General features: G+C 45.0%; 2 protein-coding genes across 5 annotated transcripts in view; both read left to right on the forward strand.

The window, feature by feature from the left end:
- Window positions 1-24,878, forward strand: part of dclk1a (doublecortin-like kinase 1a) — a 52,812-nt gene that overhangs the window by 25,772 nt on the left and 2,162 nt on the right. The window contains exons 1-13 of one of the 4 annotated variants that reach the window (XM_062405979.1): window positions 5,178-5,279; window positions 6,676-6,764; window positions 14,263-14,344; window positions 19,098-19,270; window positions 19,615-19,734; window positions 21,601-21,747; window positions 22,960-23,093; window positions 23,268-23,345; window positions 23,488-23,584; window positions 23,681-23,761; window positions 23,861-23,974; window positions 24,113-24,186; window positions 24,668-24,878. In XM_062405979.1, coding sequence (XP_062261963.1) covers window positions 5,264-5,279; window positions 6,676-6,764; window positions 14,263-14,344; window positions 19,098-19,270; window positions 19,615-19,734; window positions 21,601-21,747; window positions 22,960-23,093; window positions 23,268-23,345; window positions 23,488-23,584; window positions 23,681-23,761; window positions 23,861-23,974; window positions 24,113-24,186; window positions 24,668-24,725 — 1,263 coding nt within the window. In that variant the 5' untranslated portion in view covers window positions 5,178-5,263 and the 3' untranslated portion in view covers window positions 24,726-24,878. Of the gene's footprint in view, window positions 1-5,177; window positions 5,280-6,675; window positions 6,765-6,901; window positions 11,114-14,262; window positions 14,345-19,097; window positions 19,271-19,614; window positions 19,735-21,600; window positions 21,748-22,959; window positions 23,094-23,267; window positions 23,346-23,487; window positions 23,585-23,680; window positions 23,762-23,860; window positions 23,975-24,112; window positions 24,187-24,667 lie in introns of those variants that run through there. The other 3 variants (XM_062405978.1, XM_062405981.1, XM_062405980.1) reach the window with 3 other exon arrangements.
- On the forward strand, window positions 15,811-18,591 carry LOC133969470 (zinc finger MYM-type protein 1-like). Its single transcript, XM_062405977.1, has 3 exons — window positions 15,811-17,351; window positions 17,597-17,705; window positions 17,875-18,591. Exons 1-3 carry the CDS (start codon window positions 15,826-15,828, stop codon window positions 18,400-18,402), a joined length of 2,163 nt encoding a protein of 720 aa, XP_062261961.1. The 5' UTR covers window positions 15,811-15,825; the 3' UTR covers window positions 18,403-18,591.

The raw sequence follows: 24,878 nt of genomic DNA on the forward strand, positions 1-24,878 counted from the left end.
CACGCTTCTCTATATGTCCTATAATGAAAACCTGTAGTTGTTGATATGTGTTGCGCTGAGTTGTGCGCTGGCAGTGAAAAGCAAAGTGGTGGAGAGAAAGAACTGGGGCGAGGAGAGAAAGTTCTGGATGTTGACGGCTTGAAAACTTTGGGGAAAAGGTTATGAGAGTGAGTCATGCACGGTCTGATCTCGTCGGCTGAAGCAAGTCTGGAATCAAGGTGCACTGGAGTGTGTGCGTGTGTGTGTGTGTCTGTGTGTGTAGAGAGAGAGAGAGGTAGAGATAAGACTGACTCGTCTTGGTTGCCATGGAAACATAGCACAGTAGGAGCATCCAGCTCCAGACACAATGGTCTGTGACGGCCATATTTGGCAGTGACTTCCGGTGGAGCGGCCGGCGGCCTAGCTGCCTGATGCTGGGTCCTCGCTGGAACCCTGAGTCAGAGCTTCCAGAAGGATTGTTTCCCTGCAGGCGCCGCTTCAGCCACCAACATCACCGCGTGTCCCCAGACGGCTGTCGACAGCTCTGCACCGCGTTGTGTTCTCAGTCCCTGAAACCTCATCAGTTTGAACCAGGGGAGTTTGTGTTGGAGCGACGAGAGGATAACTGATGGATCCTGACAGTTTGTGTGAGGCTGATGGTAATAGTCGATAACAGTTGTGTGTGTGTGTGTGTGTGTGTGCACTGAGATCTTGTCTGAAATCGAATAATGAACATTTAGATGTGATAAAGCAGAATACCTCAAAAGATCCAGTGTGTTACAGTTGTTTGATGTTTGTGATGACGATAGGAGCCTTTCCTTCACACCTATGATACACATGGAATTTATTTATTATTTGAGAAACAGTTGAGTTGAGTTTTTTCTATTGCAACTATTGAAATCGTTTCTTATCCCGTCAAACAGTTGCTGAAAGGATTAGTCAGTTAATTAATTAGCTGATCGACACAAAATGAATCCTAATTTCAGATAAATGCAAACATACGAGACATTGACGGGTTGAGCTTCTCAAAAAGTGACGACCTGCAACTTTCCTCTGTCGTGTGTAATTGTAAATTCAACATGGTTAAATAAAGGCAATTGGAAAATTGGAAATTAAAATAGGATTTTCACTTTTCTCTGAGAGTCTGTTGACTAAACATTAAGTCAGTTAATCAAAAAAGAAATTAATAGATTAACCAACAATGAAAATAATTCTTAGCTGCAGTTTTGAAATCGATATATATACTCACATGACAAATATATAAAACATCTGCAACGTAGATGAGTAGAGAGTAAGAGATTTGAAGATAATAAACAAATTCTGCAGATCTCAAGTTTTTCTGAGACCAGCCTCCAAGTCCCATATTCATTTTTCTTTCAGCCAACACACACGCTAATAAATAAAGTTCTTTATAACATTTAATAATCTGAGCTGGAGGAGCTGCCCAGACAAGAGCTGATGTGTAAATTATGTCTGAGGCAGTGAAGGACAGAGAGAGAGAGAGAGAGAGAGAGAGAGAGAGAGAGAGAGAGAGAGAGAGAGAGAGAGAGAGAGAGAGAGAGAGAGAGAGAGAGAGAGAGAGAGAGAGAGAGAGAGAGAGAGAGAGAGAGAGAGAGACCACTGAGGAGCAGGAGTGTGTGTAAGGGACGCACAAACAGACTGGTGAGACAGACAGACAGTCGCACAAACAGACTGGTGAGACAGTCAGTCGCACACTTATAAACACACACACACACATACATACACACACACATAGAACACAATCAAAAGTTTTATTGTAAAATCATAACCTGACTATGATAAATATTCGCCCTGCCTGTAAATGTTTTTGTTTTACATTGAATCAAAGTAGATTTATTGTATTATTATTTATAGACACATACTGGACATGATATTATAAAATACATGATTGCATTAGGATTTACTTCTTTATTAGGACACAGGCAGATGTCAAACTGAAAGTTAATTAACGTCACCAAGGAGTATATGTTTTCACCCCTGTCCGTTTGTGTGTTTGTTTGTGTGTTTGTTTGTCTATGATCAAGATTCTACAAATATTGTGAAACAGATTTATATGAAACTAGATGGAAGGGTGTTGTAAGTGTCAGGGAAGAAACCCTTCAGGTTTGGTGCAGATCATTTTCTCCACAAATGTGTAAAAACTTTCCAGGTAGAGCGTCACACATATTTGACAAAGTGACTGATCACTAGAGGAAAAATATTTTTAGATATAATTTCGGAAATTTCCCTAAAGACACAATGATGGATTTGAACACGCAGAATCAATTTAGAAACGCGATAATAAGTAATTAATTCTTATCAGGCTGCTTCCTGTAGCCCAGAATTTTCCTCTCTGCCATTTTTATCTTATTAAAAACATTAAAGCATTAAGACTTGTGGTTTGTATGTTTGGGAGGTGAATCACACTGTGGCTCTTAATCCTGAGTCTCATTCATCATTACTCATCAAATAATAATTGTGATATAAATTAAGAGCCTCAAAGTGACACACTTAAATTAGTGCGTTTATCTGATTAAATCTTAAGATACAAATCACACCTTTACTTTTCCTCACTCGCATCGACCACAACAAGCTGATTCAATTATTTTCCAAAAGGAGCTGCTGAAAAAAATCCATCCTCACATTATAGATTATCTGATGCTGTTATATATAAGTATAAGTTCTGTGTATGTATGTATGTGTGAGTGGGTGTGAGCGGGTTCTTGTGCGACAGCCTGACACTGTCATCACTCTGATCTCACAACCCCAGATCAGCTCTCTGCACACACACACACACACAGAGACACACACACACACACAGAGACACACACACACAACCAGAATAATGTGAGAAAACTAATTTGCACTCATACATAGTTTCTCGCCGCGTCCCGCCATCTGTCTCCCTGCTCTCCTCCGATGCCTCATGTCAGCTAATTTTAACAGAGGCCTAGAGACGGTGCCAACGAGCATCACGCGGCTACTTGGGGGTCTCGCCGCTGTGTCTGTGTCACGAGCAGCACCGCACGACTTTACGTGGAAGTGCGCAGGGCTGACGACCAACAAATAAAACCCTGTGGATCGGCTGCTGGGACACTTTCTGAACTGGGATCGCACCACGTTGGCTGCCGTTGCCACTTTTATTCTCTGTAGAAACCTTCACGGTACAAACCAGATGAGCAGAGGAAGCGAGTGAAATAACAGAGGCTGCAAGGAAAAACTAATCCTAGGCTTGGGCAGTATTGATATTTGCTGTAAGGGCCAGATTAAAACAAGCCTCGAGGCAGATTTGTGTTTATGAAGCCGAGACTTGTTTATGAATCTGAGATGTTTGGCTCCTATTTCTTTAGGAGAAGATGTCCCATGTGTTTCATGAGGTGTATATTTCTGCTAGTTTCATGTAATGAATTTCCCAGATTTCCTTTTTGACAGCCTTCTTAAAGACCATGCATTAACTTTCATATTTCTTCCTCTGTTTATATAAAGAACCGTATGTGTTTGTAATTATAATATAATAATTACCCCAGAGAATGTGTGTGGTGGAATGCAGTTCTAAAAATAACTGTGTGATTATACGCTTGTGCGATATGGAAGGTGTTTGATAATGTGATGAGATGTAAAGGGAAGGGTGTGATTGATTGGTAGTCAGGACTCCATTAATCCATTAAGGCCGTTCTGCATCGAGTCTTTTCAAAGATGAGGCTGATTCAAGGTGATCTAGAATTAATCATCTTTCCAGAGATTCCTGTGTATCTATATGTATAAATATATATATATTGACCCATTTCAGCTTAATGTAGAATGAATTGCTTGTCAATTGTCGAGTGAAGAATAAAAATATGCACTCCTGCCACAGTCAAAAAGAATTGTTCACTCTGTGTTGTTTTATCATACTAGTGTTGAAAAATGTTTAGCCACACTAGGAAATCACAGTTCTCAGTTCTCAGTTAATGTTGCTCCACCACTTTAGTCCAGACGAAAATGTCTTATTATCTACAGCCAGGATTACTATGACATTTTGTGCAGACATTCATGGTCCCCTGAGGATGAATGCTAATGACTCGTAACGATGCCCCAACTTTTCCTCTAGCGCCACCTGGAGGTAGTCGTTAGTGGTTTTGAGGGAAATAGCAACAGCTGCTGACACTTCTGTTCCCCTCAGGATGAGTTGTACAAATTTGCCCTCTAACTTTTCATCTGTGCCATTAAGGTTTTCATTTGCTCTATAGGTTTATGACCAAATAGAACAAAACTAATTGCTTCCCCATCAGCTTCGGTTGTACTCAGTGTTTAGTTTGGGTTTTTAAATGCTTGTATTGAGTCGTAGGTGTTTTGTACGGTATGTTACATGTTTTGTTTTACATGTGTAGCCACCATTTTGACTCTGTATCTCATTGTGAGGCCATGTTATGATGCTTAGACCTTTTATAAAACATGGCACAGCTGGAGACAGGCGGGCACACAAGGTGCTGTCCTGTATTATTCTCAGCTCAGCTCACTTGGGAAGACTCGTGCAAAGAAGCTGAAACACACAAGCCAGAGGGGTGGCTGTGGCTGAGAGGGTAGAGTGGTCTTCCTCTAGCCAGAGGGGAGGGTCAGCAGTTCGATTCCAGTGTTCCTCATCTGCATGCCGAAGTGTCCTTGGGCAAGCTACTGAAGCCTGTAAATTGCCTCTAGTAGTAATCAAGACTAGAAACGCTGCTAGATAAATACAAACCATGTAGCATCTTATATAAGCTCAAATCCACATATAAAACTAATCTAGAGAGAAACCGTTAAACATGTGTTCACCCGGCAATCGCTCTTATCCAAAGTGTTTGGCTCCTCTACATTTAAACACTCGGACATCTCGATCACCCTTCATCCAGAACATGTGTGGTTTCAGATTCTTGACCAAGGCTTCACTCTAAGTCTTCATCATGAGTGAGTCAGTCAGTGCAGGGCTGCAGGAGTAAGAAAAGCAAACCTGATATGCAGAGCAGAGCTGCAGCCTTTGGGGATGTTTGGACAACAAAGTGCCATGCTCTCTCTCTCTCTCTCTCTCTCTCTCTCTCTCTCTCTCCCCCCCCCCCCCCCCTCCTTCCCTCTCTCCCTCTCCTCGATGCGCGTCAGCCTTTGCGCAAGCATCCCTCCTCCCCGCCTCTCCGGAGTAGTACAGCGCTGCTCCTTCTCTTCCATTCACCACAGTTTACTATCACCCTCGGACGGAGCTCGTGCAGAGGTGCTGTCCATCTCCTCCTTCTTCTCTGTTCACGTCTTCTGGATTATCACTGTGTTTTCCGTCATGCTGGAAGAGGAAGGTAGGATCATTACATGTTCGGGCGGCTTCCGTCATATTCCACATCGAGCGACCGCGTAAACCTCACGCGTCCTTGCTCCTGGCGTGTTCCCTCGGGCATGCATTTGTCGCCAGCGGTGTGGTTTTTGGATGCCAGCCGCTGTGTGGTTGTGTAGTACTTTGAGGTCAATGGGAGATGTGATGTTAATGCTGTGCCGTTGTGTAACCGGGAGGAGTGTCTGTCCGTGTGCGTAACGCTGATGCTGAATTTCATCAATGGAGATGTCTGGGAACTGGGCGAAACAAAAGCAGTTTATTGCATTGGCCTACTTCGTTTTCCCAGTAAGAGAACAGACTCGTGGAATGCGATGGCGGCAGGTGGTGTTGGATTCTGCTGTGCACGGGTTCCATCCCCTCTCTGCCCTGAATAATTCACAAAGTTATCTGATCTCTGCAGGGGAACAATAAACATTATACAGTGACGGTGGTGGCACAGGTTTGATTTTTTCTCCTGCATCAAATGGGACTGGCTCTGGAAACGTCATTGGCTTTGTCTTATAATGTCAATTTAATGCAAATAAAATGTAAAAAAAAAGAGAACCCTGATTTTTAAAAACATTTTTGAATGGTCTTTTATTTATTTGGATTGCATGAGGATCCACAATGCAACTGCTTTGTTGACCACTGACTCCCCCCCCCCCCCTCCCTGCAGCTTCACAGACCAGTGGTTAAGCCAGGGGAGCCTTGAGTTGACTTGAGGTTAAGCACTGTCTGGTATGGAGCCAAGAGAAAATGGCCCTTGTCTTCAGTCAGATGACAAACAGGGCTGGTGTTTTGTGTGCAGGTCTGATGCTGCTGTGTGTGACGCTCCCCGTCTGACTTGTGCTCGACCGCACACACACCGGATTCAGGGGCAGCGTTGATTAATCCAATGTTCCTGTTTAATAATGAGGTGGTGCCGCTGGGTGTTTGTGCCGTGCCGCTGCTGGAAGAAGTAGATCAGGCTGAGGGGTCACAAGTGCATTGAGCAGAGGGGGAAGTGGTGAAAATGAGGACAGCCTGTGTTGTATGTAGAGCGTGCTGTGACTGCTAGACGCACATATGTGTGATGGTCTCGGATTTGTTTTACCAACAGGATTTTTGTAGTTTGGCTGAAATAAAAAGAAAAAAAGAGCAGTGTGTACTTCAGTGCTCTTTTCCTTTACACCCCCACCTCTCCTCCTCGTCCTCCTCATCCTCCTCTGCCTCACTCGTGTGAATGGATGGATGCTGAGGGGCGGAAGTGTGGGCCACTGCCAGACACTCGGAAATATAGCTGTTCCAGAAAATGTGGATTCACCCTGAAAGGATCATCTATTTCAATATTTCTGTCCCGGTCTCACCCTGCTCCATTTCCTCTCTCGCCCTTCTCCCTCCAGTGAACGGGACGCCGGCCAGTCAGCTCTCCACTCCTCATTCGGGAAAATCTCCCAGCCCCTCCCCGACCAGCCCGGGCAGCCAACGCCGGGTAATACACGGACACACACACACACACACACAGACACACACACACACACACACACACACACACACACACACACACACACACTCATCCTTTACATTTAGTGACGCTGAATCTATAACACATTCCCTCTATGTTCTCAGGAAAAGGACAAAGCTGTGACTGAGCATAGGCCGACTACATCTTAGAGTTGTTAGAATTCGAAGGAACCACAACATCCCAGCGTCTATAATGTCTAAGGGGCGAGGTGTTGACCTTTGACCTCTTGCTGTGCTGCTATGGGAGTCCAACACAGGCAGGCTCATGTCAAGACCCAGTTATGTTACCAATGTTATGTTAACCTGACTTAAAGGGCAAATCCCCCCCCCCCCCCCCCATACCCCCATCGTGCTAATTCCCACAAATAAAGCTCTTCGTGCAGAACTCTCTCTGCCTTTGGTAGCTCAACAGCGAATTATGCTATCACTGACTTTTCCATGTGACCCCATCTGTCAGACGGCAGTTTGTCTGATCTAATCTGATCTAGAGATGAGGCCGACAATTGGCTTTGTGCTTCAACCTTCAACCTTTTTTTAAAAAAGGGTTTGCATCCCCTGTCAGCTACCAGGCAGTGCGTCTCTGCATGTTGTCATAAAGGAAAGACCCAAACATTACTGATCTTTTGATCAGGGATGACCTTTTTTATCAAGTTGTGTCATTTTGTACATGTCTTATTCTGTGAGAGTTCTAGAAAGACAGTTTTATACTAGTATATATTTGATCACTGCAGCCAGTAATTGGCCTGGGTTTTAAAAAAAATGCTTTGAAAAGTCAAAACTCTATTTTCTGTAGCGAACAGTGAGGAAAGGACCTGAGATGCAAACTCGCTTTGTGCACTGTTTATCTTGTTGTCACTGTAAAATACTGCTGTGCAGAGCAGGAGCATGCAAGTGAACCGGATAACCTTGAATCTCACTTTAGAGAGGTTAATTGAATGTTCAAGGTGAGTGTGTGTGTGTTTGTGCTTCGTTCGAGATCAAGTATGTGTTAATCCAGTCTTTGACAGTCATGGTGAGCTTTTAATATCAGCCTCAATCCCAACAGCCGCTCTTTAATTTGCAGAAGCCTCCTAAGCCCGTTGCTGATCTAGATTTCGCTCCATCGTAAACAAACACAGAACGTTCAGCTCACGTCACACACACATCAGAGAAGTGTTTGTGTATGTGGACCTGGGATTTGCTCATACGGGCTCCAGCCTGCAAGGGTCTTGTGTATTTCTTAAGCATTTGGACCAAATCAAATCTCAGTATGAGTATGTACTTATTTAGATATTTATTTGTGAGGGCACAAAACTTATTGAGGGTATAGAAAACAAGAAAGTGGAGAAACTTTAATGGGGCACAGCGTGATTGTAAATTACTTTTGCACAGAACTGAGTACGTGTGGCTGAGTGTATGAGTGACTTTACTAAAGCCACATACACAAACAAATATATAGATCCTTAATTAAGAAAGTAAACATATTTATTTGACGTATTTGACATAAATATACATAATTTCTGCTTTGTTTAGTCTGCACAACAAAAGTTTTCCTATCAGCGCGTATCGACAAACATAAATGCCGATACGGTCTGATCCGTCTGTTAAAAGGCTCATATCGGCCGATACATTAGTCGGGCTCCACCATGTTCACTAAAATCAGCGCAGTATTCAGAATTCCTCTCCTGCTTCAGTCCCTTGCTCCATTTGACGGTGGAGAGTTTGGCCCTCAGGCTTGTGACTCCATCAGTGATGGGGTTGTATTGATGTGATATGAAGGTCAGCCCAGACAACAGGAAACAGATCAAATTGGGGCTGCGGGGACTGAGAGGAGGTCAAGGTGCAGCAGAGCTTCCAGAGTGGTCTGCACAAAGGAAGTGGGTCAGCACAGATTGAATGGGAAAGAGGACGGGAGGTGCCCTCGTCTATAAAGCCGCTCTTTCTTTCCTTCTGTCAAGTGAGTAAATAAATGGGGACAGTGAATAATTTAAGATAATTATTGTATTATAATTAAGATCATTATAAGTAATCAGTTTCAGTGGCTCCGCTCTTTCCACCCAGTGAGATTCTGGCTACCCATGATGCACTGAGAGAAATCACATATGCTTCCCCTCCCTCTCCACAATCAGCCACGCCGGTTGTCGTTCTGCCTCCACCCACTTTTCTCCATCAAACCCTAACCTCCACAAATGGACCGTGTCGTGCAGTTCTGACCTCAGTGTAACGACTTGTAAGTTGTGGTTTTACACGACCAGCTGAGCGTGTGTGTTTCTCAAACAGAGATTATTCCAGGCTCTGCACTCACAGCCACTCCATGCTAAGCCTGCACCGCTCTTGCCCGGAGAGAAGGGAGAGGAAGCCTCGCAGCCCATTATCTCCCCCCTCCACTCTGCAGCTCCTGCCATATTACAGTGGCATATTCTCTCCCGTACTTTTCCCCTAATCGTCTCGTTAGCGATCCTCCCCCTTTCCTCGTCCTCCCCGACACTTTCTAATTTCCCCCCCACCCATCCTCCTTTCTCTCTCCCCCATGTGAAAGAGTATTAACTTCACAGGGAAGAAATCATATTCCACCAGTTCCCCTTGTAGATTAATTCTAAGCCTTTTTTGAGAAGTAGGCGCCAAGTTCCCGACACTATAATTTCACATTTTCTCTCTGTCTATGTTCCCCTTATATGTAAACATGCAGGAATAATCTTAGAGTACTCAAAGTCAAATCCTAATAACTACGCTTTCAATGGCAAGTGATTATGTTTCTCGCCCGTGTGGCTGAAATGCATAACTCAACATAACAAAACCGTGACTCAGAAACTACCCTTTTCCTGAATTTGAACATCTCTGGTTTAAAAATAGCTCGTATCTTTTTGCCAGTAAAGCGCTGAAAGCTTCCACAAGCTATTCACCAGGCATGAAGCCTCAGTGACCCGCTACGAGCATTGCATTCCGAACGTTCACCTCTCTGGACCCTGCATTTAAACACTAACAGGCACTTTGCTGCCTGAAGTAGGTTGATCGCTGGGTTCAGACCATCACAACCTATTTCCCTGAGCAGAACATGCAGATCTATAGCGTCTGCTTTTATCCTTTCATTTTCACACATACGTAGCTGCAAGCCGAGACGTGCACACCTCTAGGTTCATGTAGGCTTCAGAAAAAATCACTTCTATACATGCTATTTCCATTTGTGCATAGCTTCCTGCAGTTGGTGTTCGCTAGTATGACCCATTTTTATGATTTAGCAATTGGTTTACATTCATGAAGTCATCCGTCCTCCGACTCTTCCTTCTCCTTGGTACTTCTCACGGCCACTTGCTTCACTGAGAGCACTCAAGCTTTCCGTACTCACGTCGCTGTAATATTTATCATCAACCTTACAGACACACGCACCCACACAGAGAAGAAAACAGTTTCTGGTTTTAAAGCTCGTGGCAGATGAAGTGGCCGAGCCGGCGCGGCCACGGCTCTTTCCTCTCGATTAGAGATGAGATAAAAAAAAAAAAAAAACAGACCGGAGAATAAATCAGAGCGGAGACCGACAGACTGAAGGGAAGACAAACAGATGGTGTGTGACACCAACACACAACTGATTCAGTCAGGTGTCAGCGTGTGTGAGTGTGTGAGAGACAGAGATAGCTAAGTGTTAGCTACAGTATATGTCAACTATATCCTCCTCTCACCATTGAGTCATTCATGTGCATAATCCATTGAGTTGCATGCTCCATCTCTTTTTCTTATCGTCCATATTTTGTGTTGGGTGATTCATGATTAAATTATGTGAGTGTGTGTCTGTGTGTGTGTGTGTGTGTGTGTGTGTGTGTGTGTGTGAGAGAGAGAAAGAGAGAGAGAGAGAACGAGGGCAGGCTGAGCCAGCATGTGTCTATTATGAACTTGTGAATTATTGTCTCATCTCCTCCATGTGACTGTGCTGTTACAATAAGGATTGTATTTGTTATTTGTTGTGTTGTTGTCATTAGATGGTTTGTTCATTTTTGTTCCTGTCGCTACCAGAGATACTGGCGGCAGCACGCGAAGGGAACTGGTGGACTGGCTTAACCAGACCATTCCAACGTGGTTTCCTATTTACATATTTTTTTTATATTTATTCCATCTGAGAATCTGTAACTTGAAAAATTGGCACTGCCATGAAAGATATGTAAATATGAAGGTATCTGTGACAAAGTCTCTTCAATAATCCGGTGCATCATCTGTGTGTTGTGATTTTCTGATGTGAGGCTGCCAGCTCTTCATGGCTCATTTGTTTCTGTTTGTATTTTCCTTGTCTAATGTATTAATTTCCATTTGTTCATGTCAATTAAATTCATTGTCATTTCATTTTAATTTTGTGTTTATTCCTTTATTCCTTCATTTATTCTCATGCTCCTCATTTGCATTTATTAACAGTGGTTCATCAGATGCAAAAAAACCTCATCCATGGATGGTGGAAGGTTATAATGAAAATAATTGTGTGTATCTACATTTATCAGTGGTTCCGCTTTGTTAAACTCACTACAGTGTTCAGCAGAGCAGATAATACAACACAATCCCAGTCCCGGGTGTGTGTTCATCTCCCCTGTTCCACTGCAGCCCAAGTCTCCGACCAAGTTTTTAAATTTTCCCTTGAGCATTTAATCACGTTTCTGTGATTTCACCAGGATTGCAGACCATAAGGAACGTGATTGGAAAGCGTGCCCGTGTCCAACTGGCAGAGTAGAGAGACAGAAAAACCCAAACAGGGTTGATCCCTGCAGATCAGCTCAAATAGATTATGTTTCCTGTCCGTCTAGACGCCAAACTGAGGGCTGTAATATTTTACCTCATGTACCTTGTGTTCCTTGTGAGTAAATTTAAAACACAACAGTACTTAAATTTGATCAAATCTTGTGTTCCCACTGAAGCAAACTAATAAATGCTGCTCTTGCTGTATATTGCATGAGAGTGAAAGTGAAGAAGTGCTGCCGGAGGAAAGGTTTGGCTTTACCCCTCCTCCCCCAGCTTAAGGGACAGAGCGAAAAGAAGGCTTTAGGACGTGTAGCGTAATCTGATTCAAACAGGGGGCACCGAGGACAAGTCCAGCATTACTCTGAAGTTGGTTATGTAAATCCGCGGTGCATCTTAAATGCCGAATTCCACAATTGGCGGACTTCCCTTTCAACCACAAAATAAATCATCGTCTCTGCCGCCGCACTCCTGCCTCCTGGGCTGATTCCACGTGTTTAAGGTCAATCATGGACATCCTGATGAATACCTGTTTATGCACTGATCAGTATTCAGCCCGCTGAGTGTTGCCCAACGGGTTTGAAGAGCTGCTGCCCCCCCCCCCCCTGTCATGATGCAAAAAAGGTTTGTCAGTGTGTTTTTTAGTGGTGTGAGTCACAGCCCAGAGCAAAGAGTGTCGGGGTGCAGAGCCAGGAATAGTGCACGTCGGTCGTATTGTGCAACAGCGAGAAAGCAGGACGCTCTAACAATAACGAGACAAATCTAATGATCAATACGAACCACACCAGACTCCATAGGCTGCATCATTCTTCCTATTTCTTTGTTTCCCTTCCTCCGTCTCTCTCTCTCTCTCTCTCTCTCTCTCCCTCTCTCTCTCTCTCTCTCTCTCTCTCTTCCTCACTCTGTCTGTCACTCCATCTGTCTCACAGTGTTTCCACACAGCAAAGAGACGCAATGTTCATCGAAAGGCACAACCCTTTACCTCCCAGCCCGCAGACAGGAAATGGCCATATATAGGCTTGCTGTCTCCACACTGGAAAAGTCTCATGATGCTGCCTCTCTCTCCTCTCTGTGAGCAGTTTCCATAGCAACAACATGTTGTTTCTCTCGGTGGCAGGAAGAGGGAGATAGGATTCAAAATGAGAGTAAAGAGGACGGGGCTGGATGTGAGATAAGGGCACAGCGAAGGTGAATATACGAGACGAGTGGGGACGAGGGAATAAAAGAGCAGGGGAATGAACAGGGGGGGGGGGGGGGGGTCATTGGCTTTTGTGGGTGTTAAGGTTTTTTTTTTCCTCTCTGTATCCGGGATGAGCGCCAGACCAAAAACAACATTACATAAACCAAAAGTCTGCCTGACTCACAGCCACACTCACCTGGGTGGCTCTGAGGGCCGCGGCAGTACAGATGAGTAAAGGAGCCGACAGTTACTTGGCCCCAGATACAGGGCAGCTCAGCTCTGAAAATAGTTTTCAGATCTAAGTCGTTACGATGGCTGGCCTCCCCCCCCCCCCCCCCCGACAAACCAGCCCTCAGAAGGGTTTATTTGTTTTTATTCCCTGGAATAAACACAGGTTTCATTACAATAGGTCACTTTTTTCCGTTTTCTTTTGTGAACCTTAAATATTCCATAATAGTGTATTACTATAATACATCGATGCCAAATCAGCCAGCCACCGGGGGGACATCCAGGTGTTTGTACTTGGTCCGTTACTTCGATTAGAATTATAATTTCTCAGGATCACTCATCACAACAGGTGACTTTACCATGATCAAAACACAAGTCCGGCTACACCTCAACGTTTCAGGCAAGTTGCTCATGCAGACACACACGGTATAGAACAAACTGCACTTGTTTATAATTCACATCTCTCCAGGGGCTTTGCTTTTATTGTAACAAAGGTGTGAGGGTCCGACTTCATGTGCCAGTTTCACCAGTGGGTTTTGTTTTGAGTGCTGGAAACCTCCAAACCCCAAAGGTGCTTTCCTGCTGCTGTGTGTTCAGGACACACTGCGAGGCAGGAGAGACGAATCTGAGTGGAGATGGATATCGAAAACATAAATCTTACACCCGAAGCCCAGCCAAACCCCGGACAAATAGAGTGGTAGAATTTCTAAACTGTCAACAGGCAAGCTGAGAAATAGAAATGAGAGAGGAGGGGCGGATTCTCATTTACAGTCCTGACTCCATCCTCGCTCCCCATCCGGGTTGCTTCCATGACAACCAGACAGAGGGCTACGAGGTGGAGACCGTAATGAGTTTCTGTCTTTGGACAGACGCAGGCGCCGCACCCCCCCCATGACCCCTACTTAGCATCCGCATGAAAGGTGATATTCACCCGCCTTAACTAGCGTCACCAAAACCTGTATTGGTTGTGTTTATGTTATGGTTTAGTGGTGAGGAGTGAAAAGAAAGAGGTGATTAGACAGGAATTTGTGTTTGGTGAATGGACAGGAGCTTACTGGGATGCACTTCTGTGTGCACACATGCACGCAGGTGCTTTGCAGAATGAGAAACAGATTTACATTCAGCTCAAGTAGCTTAAGCAAATCGGTTGTGGCTCTTTTCATGGACACTGTGTTCATGCTGCACAACAACAGACAGACTGGAGGATGCTCTGGGGAGGAAATGAGTCGTCTTTTTTCAAGGATTGTCGCAGGAGGGACAGTTTCATTGTGTTTAATTGAATCTCAGGTGGCTTTACAAACTATTGCCGGCATCACTATAGATTCAAATATTCACATTCGTCTTGCCGCTCCTCTCTATGCAGGGGTCCCAGGGTTCTTCCAGCTCTCTGTCTTCCGCCCAAGTCTCCAGCTCCGTGGAGGATGGGGATGGACTCGTCACTGAAGGTGAGAAAACTCGACACGTCCCATCTGTGCGTTAGTGGGCAAAGGTGATGGAAATCATGCGTGTCTGAATCATGTTCATGACCTTTGATGCATCTCCATCTCCACCATCTCTTCTGTATGTGTTCTTCCTGTGGTTTGTACTTTCTGTTCTCGCCATCCCCCCCTCCACCTTTCATCACCCCCCACCCCCCCCCCCCCCGACTTCATAAAACTCAGTTTTTATTTAATCTTTATTTAATCAGGCAGACTCATTGAGTTTTTCACAACTTTTTCAATAAAGATCTGAAAACGAGAGACATAAATTATAAAAACGACACAACAAAGAGTTGATAAATAAAAAGCAACACAAGAACAGAACAGTAAAACAATTACAAGAATCATGAAAATCAAATAATAAAATCAGAGAACAAATGCAGATGTGGGACAGATTGCAGCTCTTTTCATTTAAAAGGCGGATAATAACAACATTAGTGCAAGTCTATATTTTGTTGTTTGGCGAACTGTGAGTAGTAGAAAGCTTCCTCTCAATCCACTGAACTAAAGAAATAACCACAAACAGTTTTAATCTCTCTGAGTTGGAGAAATCTTAATATCATGTGACATTTATCTTTGATTTGAATCATTTACAGAGGAGCTGGGGAACCTTCCCAAGTGACACGAATAAATTCACAAATTAATGTTCAACCAAACGTTCATTGCATATATTCCCATTTTGAGCCGCATTTATTTTTCAATTTGCCACTGTGATTACCCTCCGGTAAGCCTGAGTGTGACTAAATGTCATCAGTGGGATGTAACCAGGGCCCTCGTTAACTTTAAAATTAATATATTTTTTAATTTGTATGGGCTCAATGATTATATGCTTTTTTAAAAACCTCTATTTTAATAAGATATGGTTTTATTATAAGAAGTATTTTACTATCAGAATCTGTGCTTTCTGTATTTGTTTTCATCCATTTCACAAGTCCTCTTACTTGCTTGTAAAAATTGAACAACTGTTATGGTCAATTAGAGGGATTCAAATTCAGCTTTGTCTCTTTTATAATAAAACGTGAGTTTACATTTAGAAACAACATGAAACACATTCAGAGACAATATCCAACAGAGAAATAATTCTCTATCCCTTGTTGAGATTGTTCCTTTCTCATTAAAAACCTGAACATTAACTATTATAACTTATGTATGTGTTTAAAATTCCCAATAACGTGTGTTGTATGAAATATACAAATATATATAAATATGTTCAGGGGGGAAACGAGTGATGAGGGCCCAGTCTATGGTTCAGGAGCACTGGGCAGGTCACCCATGAAGGAGAGACCAGCAGCCAATAAGAGATTCATACTGGGGAAGGTACGCGCGTGGGAAAGTTAACTCGGCCAATCAACATCATCGGGGGGAAACGCAGAAGGGCGATTTTGATTGGGCCCGAGCCCAGTCACAGAGGGGTAGCTCGAGGCGGAAGTCAGACGGTGGTGATAACGATGGCCACCGGAACACGGCCAAAAACCGCAGCTCTGCTTCCACACTCGATTCAGTCTCTTCTCCTCGACCCGTTCGAGAGGAGACCGCTGGACGAGCAGCTGCAAATCAAAGAGAGCGGACCCGACCGACCGGAACTCACGGTTTGCCCTCCCGCCGGGGAGAGGGCAGGTAAAATGAACAGCCGGGGGTTTTCCCGGAAGTGGTACAGCAGGAAGTCTTGGCTAGCGGGATGCAGCAACTCGAACGCCTTCTTTTGCTTCCCGTGTTTACTTTTAAAAACCGCCGGAGCGGACACAGCATGGACGGTCACTGGAATCCAAGATATGCACCACATATCCGAGAAGATAAGGAAGCACGAGTGTTCGAGGGCGCACCTGGTGAACACCATGGAGCTGGCCACGCTGGGCACGGGGAGCGTCGCCGAGCAGCTGGACGAGAACAACCGGGGCCGGGTGAGGAGGCACAACGAGGAGGTGCTGAAGAACCGGCACATTCTATCCAAGTTGGTTGACTGTGTCCTCTGCGGAGCGTTCGAGCTGGACTCACGCCTCCATGGGGACACAGCGGACACCACCGGCCGGGGGTTGGACGGCTGCGTGGCCTCGCTGGACTCCGTGTTGGAGGAGCACCTGAAGAAGGCCACCGTGTTCAGAGGCTCCTCGAAGACGGTGCACCAGGAGCTGCTGGACTCCATGCTGTCCGTTCTCAAGGAATGTATCCTGGACGAGGTGCAAGGCGCCGAGTATCTCGCCATTCAGGTGGACGAAACCACCGGTGTCTCCACCCACAGCCAGTTGGTGCTGGTGCTGCGGTACATCGACCGTCGCAACAACGTGCAGGAGCGCTTCTTCGACTTCATCCCGCTTCAGGATGCCAACGCGGACTCGATCGTCGCATCGCTGCTGGAGAGGCTGAGCACGCTGCTCCCCGAGGGCCGGGAGAGCCGGCTGATCGCCCAGGCCTACGACGGGGCTGCTGTGATGAGGGGGGCAAAAGGTGGAGTTCATGGCCGGGTCCTGGAGGTTTACGGAAATGCTCACTACGTCCACTGCTACGCGCATCACTTGGACGTCATCATGGAGCAGGCGACGTCACACATCCCCCCGATCAGAGCGTTCTTCTCGGACCTCGGTGGGTTCTCTGAATTTTTCTCCAGGTCCTTCAAGAGAACCAAAGTGCTGGAGGAAGTGGTGGCACGCAGACTTCCCGGAACGTCAACAACCAAGTGGAACCTCCACACTCGTGCTCTTAAACCCGTGTACGAGCACCAGGACGACCTCCTGCTGTGTTTCCAGACCATCAGAGACTCGAGTCACTTCGATCCTCAAACCGTCAGAGAGGCCGGGGGCTTCGTGCGGATGCTTCAAGACGAAGATTTCTGCTTTTTCCTGGCATTGTTTCACAAGATCATGCCCAACGTGGACACGCTGTCCAAAGAGTTGCAGAAGAAGAACATCATAACAAATTACTCGACCATCATCTCAGGAATCATCCAGAGCTTCACCGACAACATGCAAAAGATCAGGTAAACAATTCATTATTATTATTGGCGTAGAAAATATTAAAGATTGAAACAATAAGCAGTATGTTAAAACATGAATGTGCATTGGTTGAACACACCGGAGCGACTAGTAATTACTTATATTAATAATTACTTATATTACTTATATTGTAAACACAGGACACAATGACAGACCCTTTTTTTTTACGTTACCTGCCGGTAAGCTTCTGAAACAATAATTGTGGATTGTAACTTTTGTTTTGTATCAGGGACTCCTTTCCTTCTTTGCATGGGCAAACCAGTGGGTCTGTGCAGGAGCAGCCCAGAAAGAAGAAGAGGACACTAGGACAAGGAGAACACCAGCAGTTGGCTACAGAGGTAAGCTGCAACATAATTCTGTTATCAACAATATTTAAGTAATTGTAAATGTGTAAAATGAGCCTTTATGTTTCACTGTCTGTCTTCTTAAATTCTTGGGTACCAATATAAGAGTTGCACACTTTTTATTCTGCCATGTGACATGTTTTTTATACGTTTCATTTCGTAGGTATGTGAAACCATTTTGAGCGACGCCAAGGACAGGTTGTCTTTCACCAAGCACCTCATCAGTGCCACCCTCTTACGAGGAGACCTGTTCCCAGAGCACGACAGGAGGTTCCCCGATTCAGCGCTGGATACCACAGTGGAGGCCTACCCCATGTTGAGCAAGGCCAAGCTGAAAACCGAGCTATCCCTTATATACAAGAACAACGAGTTCAGAACCTGCAGTAGTGCATTGACTCTGTTCCTGTTCTTCATGGAGAACAACCTCCAGGACACCTTCACTGAGACGGTCAGTCTCCTCCGAATCCTGATCACTACACCCATGACATCAGCAGAATCAGGGAGGTGCTTCTCCACCTTAAAACGGATCAAAACCTTCCTGAGGAACACCAAGACACAGGGACACCTGAATGCTCTGGCTATGCTCTCCATGGAAAAGAAGCTAGTCCGAAACATCCCTGACTTCAACAACAGGGTCATTGAGAGATTTGCTAATCAGAAGGAAAGAAGGGCAAAATTCCTCTACAAATAAGATGTCCCACACAGACACACACATGTTCCCCTGACCCAATGTGCCTTTGAATAAAGTTTACCTAATTAGGAATCCTGCAGTATATGGCTCCTCCTTTTAATTGTCTTAATAGTACTGTATGTGTTTCAGGAATGTGAACTTAATAAACACTAGTAACCAGACCCAGTCTGTAGACTAATGATTCATAATCTACTTACTATCTGAGCACAAGGGAAACAACTAATAATAATTTACATTATTTATCGATCTGTTGATTATTATCTTCTGCATATTTGATTTTGTTTTCTAATTCGAAATGAGAGAATGATTCAGAAAATGACTGACATGCTTATTCTTGGAGTTGAATAATAACCTACTATATCACAAAGAACTGGAAACCTCTGTTTGTGTTAAATCGTACTGGGATGGTTACGGAAAACTAAGTGGCACATAGAAGCCCCATTAAGAATATTTTCCACCATCCGCCACCTGTGGATGGATGGTTGATTTCAAATCATCTATCCATGTTTCGGGCCAGAGGCTGTGAGGCCACATTGCTAAACACTGAACTAACTATTGAACATTACAGCCTCAACCCACGCTGGAGACTTTAACAAGATTTTCTGGTTACCTCTGTTACCTCTATGCAATCAGTGCAGTCTGACAAGAGTTTACAAACCACGCTCAGTTCTTAACCTTGTGTTTCCTCCCTGCAGCCGAGGTGCTCGTGGATGAGGTGCCGGCAGTTCCATCCTACATATCAGACCGTTACAAGGTGGGACGCACGCTCGGTGACGGGAACTTTGCCGTGGTCAGAGAGTGCGTGGAGCACACCACAGGGCGGGAGTACGCTCTGAAGATCATCAACAAAGGCAAATGCAGAGGAAAGGTACAGAGGTCTGAAGCAGGACAAGCAGAAGTTTGCTTCACATCAATGATACTTGTGTTGAAAACTGCTTAAGTACATAAAAATGGTTCTTTAGCCTCTGAACATCAGTCAATGATTTCAGTGTCAGTGAAAATATCAGAGAACTGAGAAAACCTAGAATTAAACACAAAACTCAGTGAAAACCTTTTCTCAAATCATTTCCTCTAAATGTAACTTTATTTGCTGAAGACATGGGCCAGTTTTCTTTTCTTCTGGGTGGGGTCCCTCAGCTCCGACCACAGAGACAATATTTCTCCCGGTTTGTTTTTCCATGGCTATAAAACTGATTGAAATTCTTTTTCCAGGAGCACATGATCCAGAACGAGGTGGCGATCCTCCGCAGAGTCAAACATCCAAATATCGTGCTGCTGATAGAGGAGGTGGACACGTACAACGAACTCTACCTGGTCATGGAGCTGGTCAAGGTGTGTGTCCGTGTTCCTCAACTACTATTTTCTGCAAAGGGTTTCGTTTTCGTCTGCTGTTCGTTGGGATGTTTTTGGGGGTTTATCTGTTTGTTTGTCAACAGCATTACACAAAAACGACCAAATGGATTTAGACAAACACAAGAACACTTTAAGTTCTTGCCTCGATCCAGGGAGTGGGGGTCCAGGATTTACCGTATTGCCTTCTTTAACGTTGAGAGCTGAGGCTTTTTTTTTTGTGACATTTTCGAGATTTCCTCGAGAATATTTCATGGATCTTGATGAAGACAGATCTAAAAACAAACCTGTACTTAGCACCAATTGTTGAGCTGAGATAGTGTGGATTCAGCCGGAAAGCAAATGTTTAGAGAGATAGATACTTAATTAATCCCAAGGTAACTTAAGTTCATGTATAATATAATATATAGCTATAATATAATATATATAGTTTTAGAACTATGTCCGAATTAATATGATAGATTTGGTGCAGCATATAAAGGGACTGATTGGCCTTGGCGGAGGTTTGCAATTTATTGAGTGAGATTCTAGTTTTGTTATGTTTGTGGTTGGGAGCTATTTGGCCCGACCGATATAATGGATGCAGCTATTGTCTGTGTATGATGATGATGATGATGATGATGATTATCTCTGTTAGAGAAGAGCAGGGTGGCAGAATCAGCTACAGACACAGAGCGAATGTTGAATTCCAACACGTCACCCAGTGTGGGATCGAGAGATAGAAATCTGTGGCCCCGGAGCGCTCGTGTGTTCACATTCTTCATTCTCTGAGTCAAGAAATATTTGTGCATAATTCAGGAGGCAGGAATGTGATCCATCTGTTCGTGTCGCAGCGTGGAGTACTACAGAATATAGATGAGAGGCAATCTGTTGGAGAAGTGTGTGCACACGTGAGAGCGTCCCAGTGTAGGAGGAGGATGGAGAGGAGTCTGAGGATGAATGAGGTGGAGAGAGAGGGACAGGGAGGGCGAATCTGTAGCGGAGGCAAGAGCCGCATGCAAAAAGTAAATGGTGCCCAATATAACTCAAACTATATCAACACAGTTTTGCCTGGTGCAGTTTTGGGCATTTTCCCCTTAATTTCATCTACTACTACTATTAAAGATTTGAATATGTTGTGGAAGAACATGGAACAGTGTTTTACCTGACTGACATCCTGTCTGTGTACCATGTGCCTGCACCCATCTTGAAGAGTCTGCATGTTATGAGCCTTTGCAATTGAGATGAGATGTTTAACGGTTGCATGTATAGCTGTGTAACCTTTCACCCAGTGTCCACATACTTTTGCAGACAAGTGCATTCAATGCCTTGCTCATGGGCCAAGCTGTGGGTTTTGACAGCGCTCATATTTAAATAACTGTCTGTGCGAGTGGAGAGGGAGAGGGAGAGATCCGGGCCTATTTTAAGCCTCTGTTCCACTTAGTCCAGTCAGGGATAGAGAGAGAGAGAGGGAATAGGAGAGAGAGACAGGTAAAATGAGGGTGATTAAGACAGAATGAGAATGTGACAAAATGGGACAGACAAAGAAAAGTGAGAGAAAGTCGGAATTAAAGGGGGGAAAAAATCTAAAGAAAGGGAAATATTTAAGACAGGGGGAGGAGATGTTTGAACTCAGTCTGGGAATGAGGACACAGTTTATCCCTCCAGGTGCTGAGCAGACGAAAAACCCTCGTTACTAAACCAACTTCTCCGCCGAGAACTCTTCTCAGCAGACGAGATGAGCAACTGTGAAAACTTTGAGAAGTGAATCTGCCAAGTTGTCCGTGTGAAAAGCGCCAGAGAAACTCTTGTGACACTTATTGTTCCCACCGCTGACAAGCCGGCCCGTCCGTCCTTTTCTGTCCGCAGGGGGGAGATCTGTTCGACGCCATCACCTCTGCCAACAGATACACGGAGCGAGACGCCAGTGGCATGCTCTACAACCTGGCCAGTGCCATCAAATACCTCCACAGCCTCAACATTGTGCACAGAGACATCAAACCAGAGAACCTGCTGGTGAGTTCCCAGCGAGCGGCTCTGCATGTGTCTGGGCCGCAGCACACTCTCCCTCTTTCTCCGTCCTCAAGTGAAATCACTCACAACAAAGATGAGTCATCCCTGCTGCCCTCACACCTCCCGCACACTCCTTCTCCAGCCCTGTACGTTCCTTACCTCCCTCCTCATCCTCATCTTCCTCCTCTGTCAGCCTCCTTGGCGTATTCTCATCCTCAAACTGCTCTTCTTTGAAAACCTATTCTCTCATTTGAAACACACCGACTCTGAGGACCAGACGTTCTCACCTGCAGAGGCTCTAAGGAATGTTTTGCCTTAAGATGATTGAATGGCCTGTGTTGCCACATTCATCCCCTACAGACCAAAGATGGGATTGCATCTTCGTGTCTGGTTTTCTTTCCAGCTGTTTCAGTAAAATATAAAATCTTGAGCTTGATTAGACTTGATATTTTTGTACTGGCTCCTTTTCAGTTAATTTATTTGTTGTCACATTTCTTGAAGGTCCTGGTATCCTGATAGATTTAAGGTGATCAAAATAAAGTAGCACACCTGACTTTTTGCATGAAACCATAAGCAGAACTTCTGCACACTATTTCAAATTTCTATTCATTTCATCATTGTTTTAACCTGTTTAAGTGTATTTTTGCCACTGTACGACACCAACAAACAACCACTAGAAACTGAGTAACACTGTTACGGAGACTTCTGTTAATGTCTGGCTCTGTAGCTGCTAAATAAAAAACAGCTAGGAGCAACATCTGGAAATGATACTGATGAGAACTGTGAGAGTCAACCAGAGCAGAAAAGCTGTGGCTTGTAAAAATTTTAAATAATCAGCTGCAAGACACTGAAAGAAGCGATGCTGAAAGGGCAAGCAGAGTTATCAATAAAGGTAGTTCTATAGTAGTGTCAGGCTGCAAGTCGCTCATAGTGTGTGCTTGTTAAAAACTGAAGACATTATGTGTTGGATCGAAACCTTTTCACTCTCTGGCGCCCCCCTGTGGCTCCAGCAAAAAAGATCAGTTGAGCAAAAAGCCAGACATGCCACTGTCCTCAAGTTCCCCCGATGGATTTGGCCTGAGGGAAACAAAACGAAGAGCTCACACTGGTGCACAAACACGAATGCAGTGGGAGTCACAAATAGTGTTATGCATCGAATGACTTGTAAGTCTCACGCTCTCAGCATTTTTATATAAATATTTCTTCTTGTCTCAGGTGTATGAGCATGCAGACGGCAGCAAAAGCCTGAAGCTGGGGGACTTTGGTTTGGCGACCGTGTTGGACGGACCCCTCTACACCGTCTGCGGGACCCCGACATATGTAGCACCCGAAATCATCGCAGAAACAGGGTGAGGGCCTCAGCTGCTGCAGATACCACTGTAAACACAGCTCCTCTAATGTGGCGGGTCATTTCATGGCCAACATCTGCGTCTGACTGCCGTTGGGATGCTGGTTGCAGGGAATTAACTGCTTGTGTTCTTGCTTAGCAATGTTCTGAATCTCTGCCGTTTGTCTTTGTGCAGTTATGGCCTTAAGGTGGACATCTGGGCAGCTGGAGTCATCACCTACATCCTACTGTGTGGTTTCCCCCCCTTTCGAGGGTAAGAGCTGCTATAAGAGAGGAATTCAACTTGTGTGTGACTCTCGCTAATAGTTGGTGCTATTTCTGCGTCTGAAATCCTTTGAACACTGTTCGCCTGAGCAGTTTATACTCGTGTTCACGTGAAAATGTTTTGTTTGCAGGAGCAGCGACGATCAAGAAGTGCTTTTTGATCAGATACTAATGGGACAGCTAGAATTTCCCCTCCCGTACTGGGACAATGTGTCAGAGACAGCCATGGTGAGCATCCCTGTGTGATTGTGTGTATTCTGAACAGAGACACTTCACTTTACAATGAAGGAATAAAACCTGACGATTGTTTGCTCGCTGCTGCAGGAGCTGATCCGATCCATGCTGGAGGTGGAGGTGGACCAGAGATACTCTTCCCTCCAGGTGCTCGAGCACCCCTGGGTCACCGTGAGTCCAACTGAGCCCCACACATTCATTCAGTTTTCCCACAAATATGAGATTTTCTTCTCGTTTATTAAAAGCCTCTCTTACCTTTACTCGATACAGGACGAAGGTCTAAGTGAGAATGATCACCAGCTGTCAGTAGCAGGGAAGATAAAGAAGCACTTCAACACCAGCCCCAAGGTCAACGACACCACTGCAGGAGTGTCAGTCATTTCTGTGAGTCACTGAAACTACACTACCCATGATTCACCTTGTCTCTTTTCATAACAGATGCGGCTCTGAGTGAAGTTGTGTATTTTTCCTGTGACTGGGCTGCTGTTTGGATTGATTGTGCTGCTTTCTCTTTGTGTTCAGCTGGATGACAGCTTTTCTATGCAGAGATCTGGGTCGTTGGATTTCTACCAGCACCCGGCCATGTACTGGATAAGGTAGGCCAGGTTGCCATAGAGACACAACTCGGGCTGGATTGTTCACAAACCAGCGAGGAATCCAAACAAACCCCCCCCCCCCCTGCTCTCACAGCTTCCTGTTGTCCCCGCTTTTTGATCTGTGTCCTTGGCTTTTCGCTTCCTTCCTCCCCTGCTCGCTGCAAATCAGATTTCATATCTGCATCGTTGTTGTCCTCCCTGTCGTGTCCCTGTTTATCGGTGTCTCCTTGATTTCTGTGGAAACCCCTGTGGATTCGAAATGTCCCATGTTTCTTTAATGAACAGACAGGATGTTGCAGAGGTTTTCAAAGAGTAACAGATACCTTTTTATTTATGCTATTTCTTCGTGAATGCTGCCTCTCCAAATATATGATCCCCATGTTTGTCTCAGCGAATGTCACTGATTGTTTATGCTTTATGTGATGGCTGCATCTACTAACACCAGGACATCTGATCACATGTTCTCCTGTTCCTCCCTCAGGCCACCGCTCTTGATAAGGAGGGGCAGGTTCTCAGACGAGGACGCCACCCGGATGTGAAGCCGCCCCTGCAGACGACTCTGACGGTGACACCAGTGACAACATCAACGACCATCGCACCCTGGGCCCAGCCTCCCAGTTGCCTCCCCGGCCTGCCCATGGCCCCTCCCTCTCTGACCCCTGAGACTTGCTATGACCCCTCCCCCGTACCCC

This window comes from Platichthys flesus, chromosome 15 (genome assembly GCF_949316205.1).
Source record: "Platichthys flesus chromosome 15, fPlaFle2.1, whole genome shotgun sequence".
Taxonomy (NCBI): domain Eukaryota; kingdom Metazoa; phylum Chordata; class Actinopteri; order Pleuronectiformes; family Pleuronectidae; genus Platichthys; species Platichthys flesus.

Coding starts and splice junctions, on each gene's coding strand:
- LOC133969470 (XM_062405977.1), top strand. CDS start 15,826: ATGGCCACCGGAACACGGCCAAAAACCGCAGCTCTGCTTCCACACTCG. Junction 17,352..17,596: donor GACAACATGCAAAAGATCAG/GTAAACAATTCA, acceptor GTTTTGTATCAG/GGACTCCTTTCCTTCTTTGC. Junction 17,706..17,874: donor ACCAGCAGTTGGCTACAGAG/GTAAGCTGCAAC, acceptor TTCATTTCGTAG/GTATGTGAAACCATTTTGAG.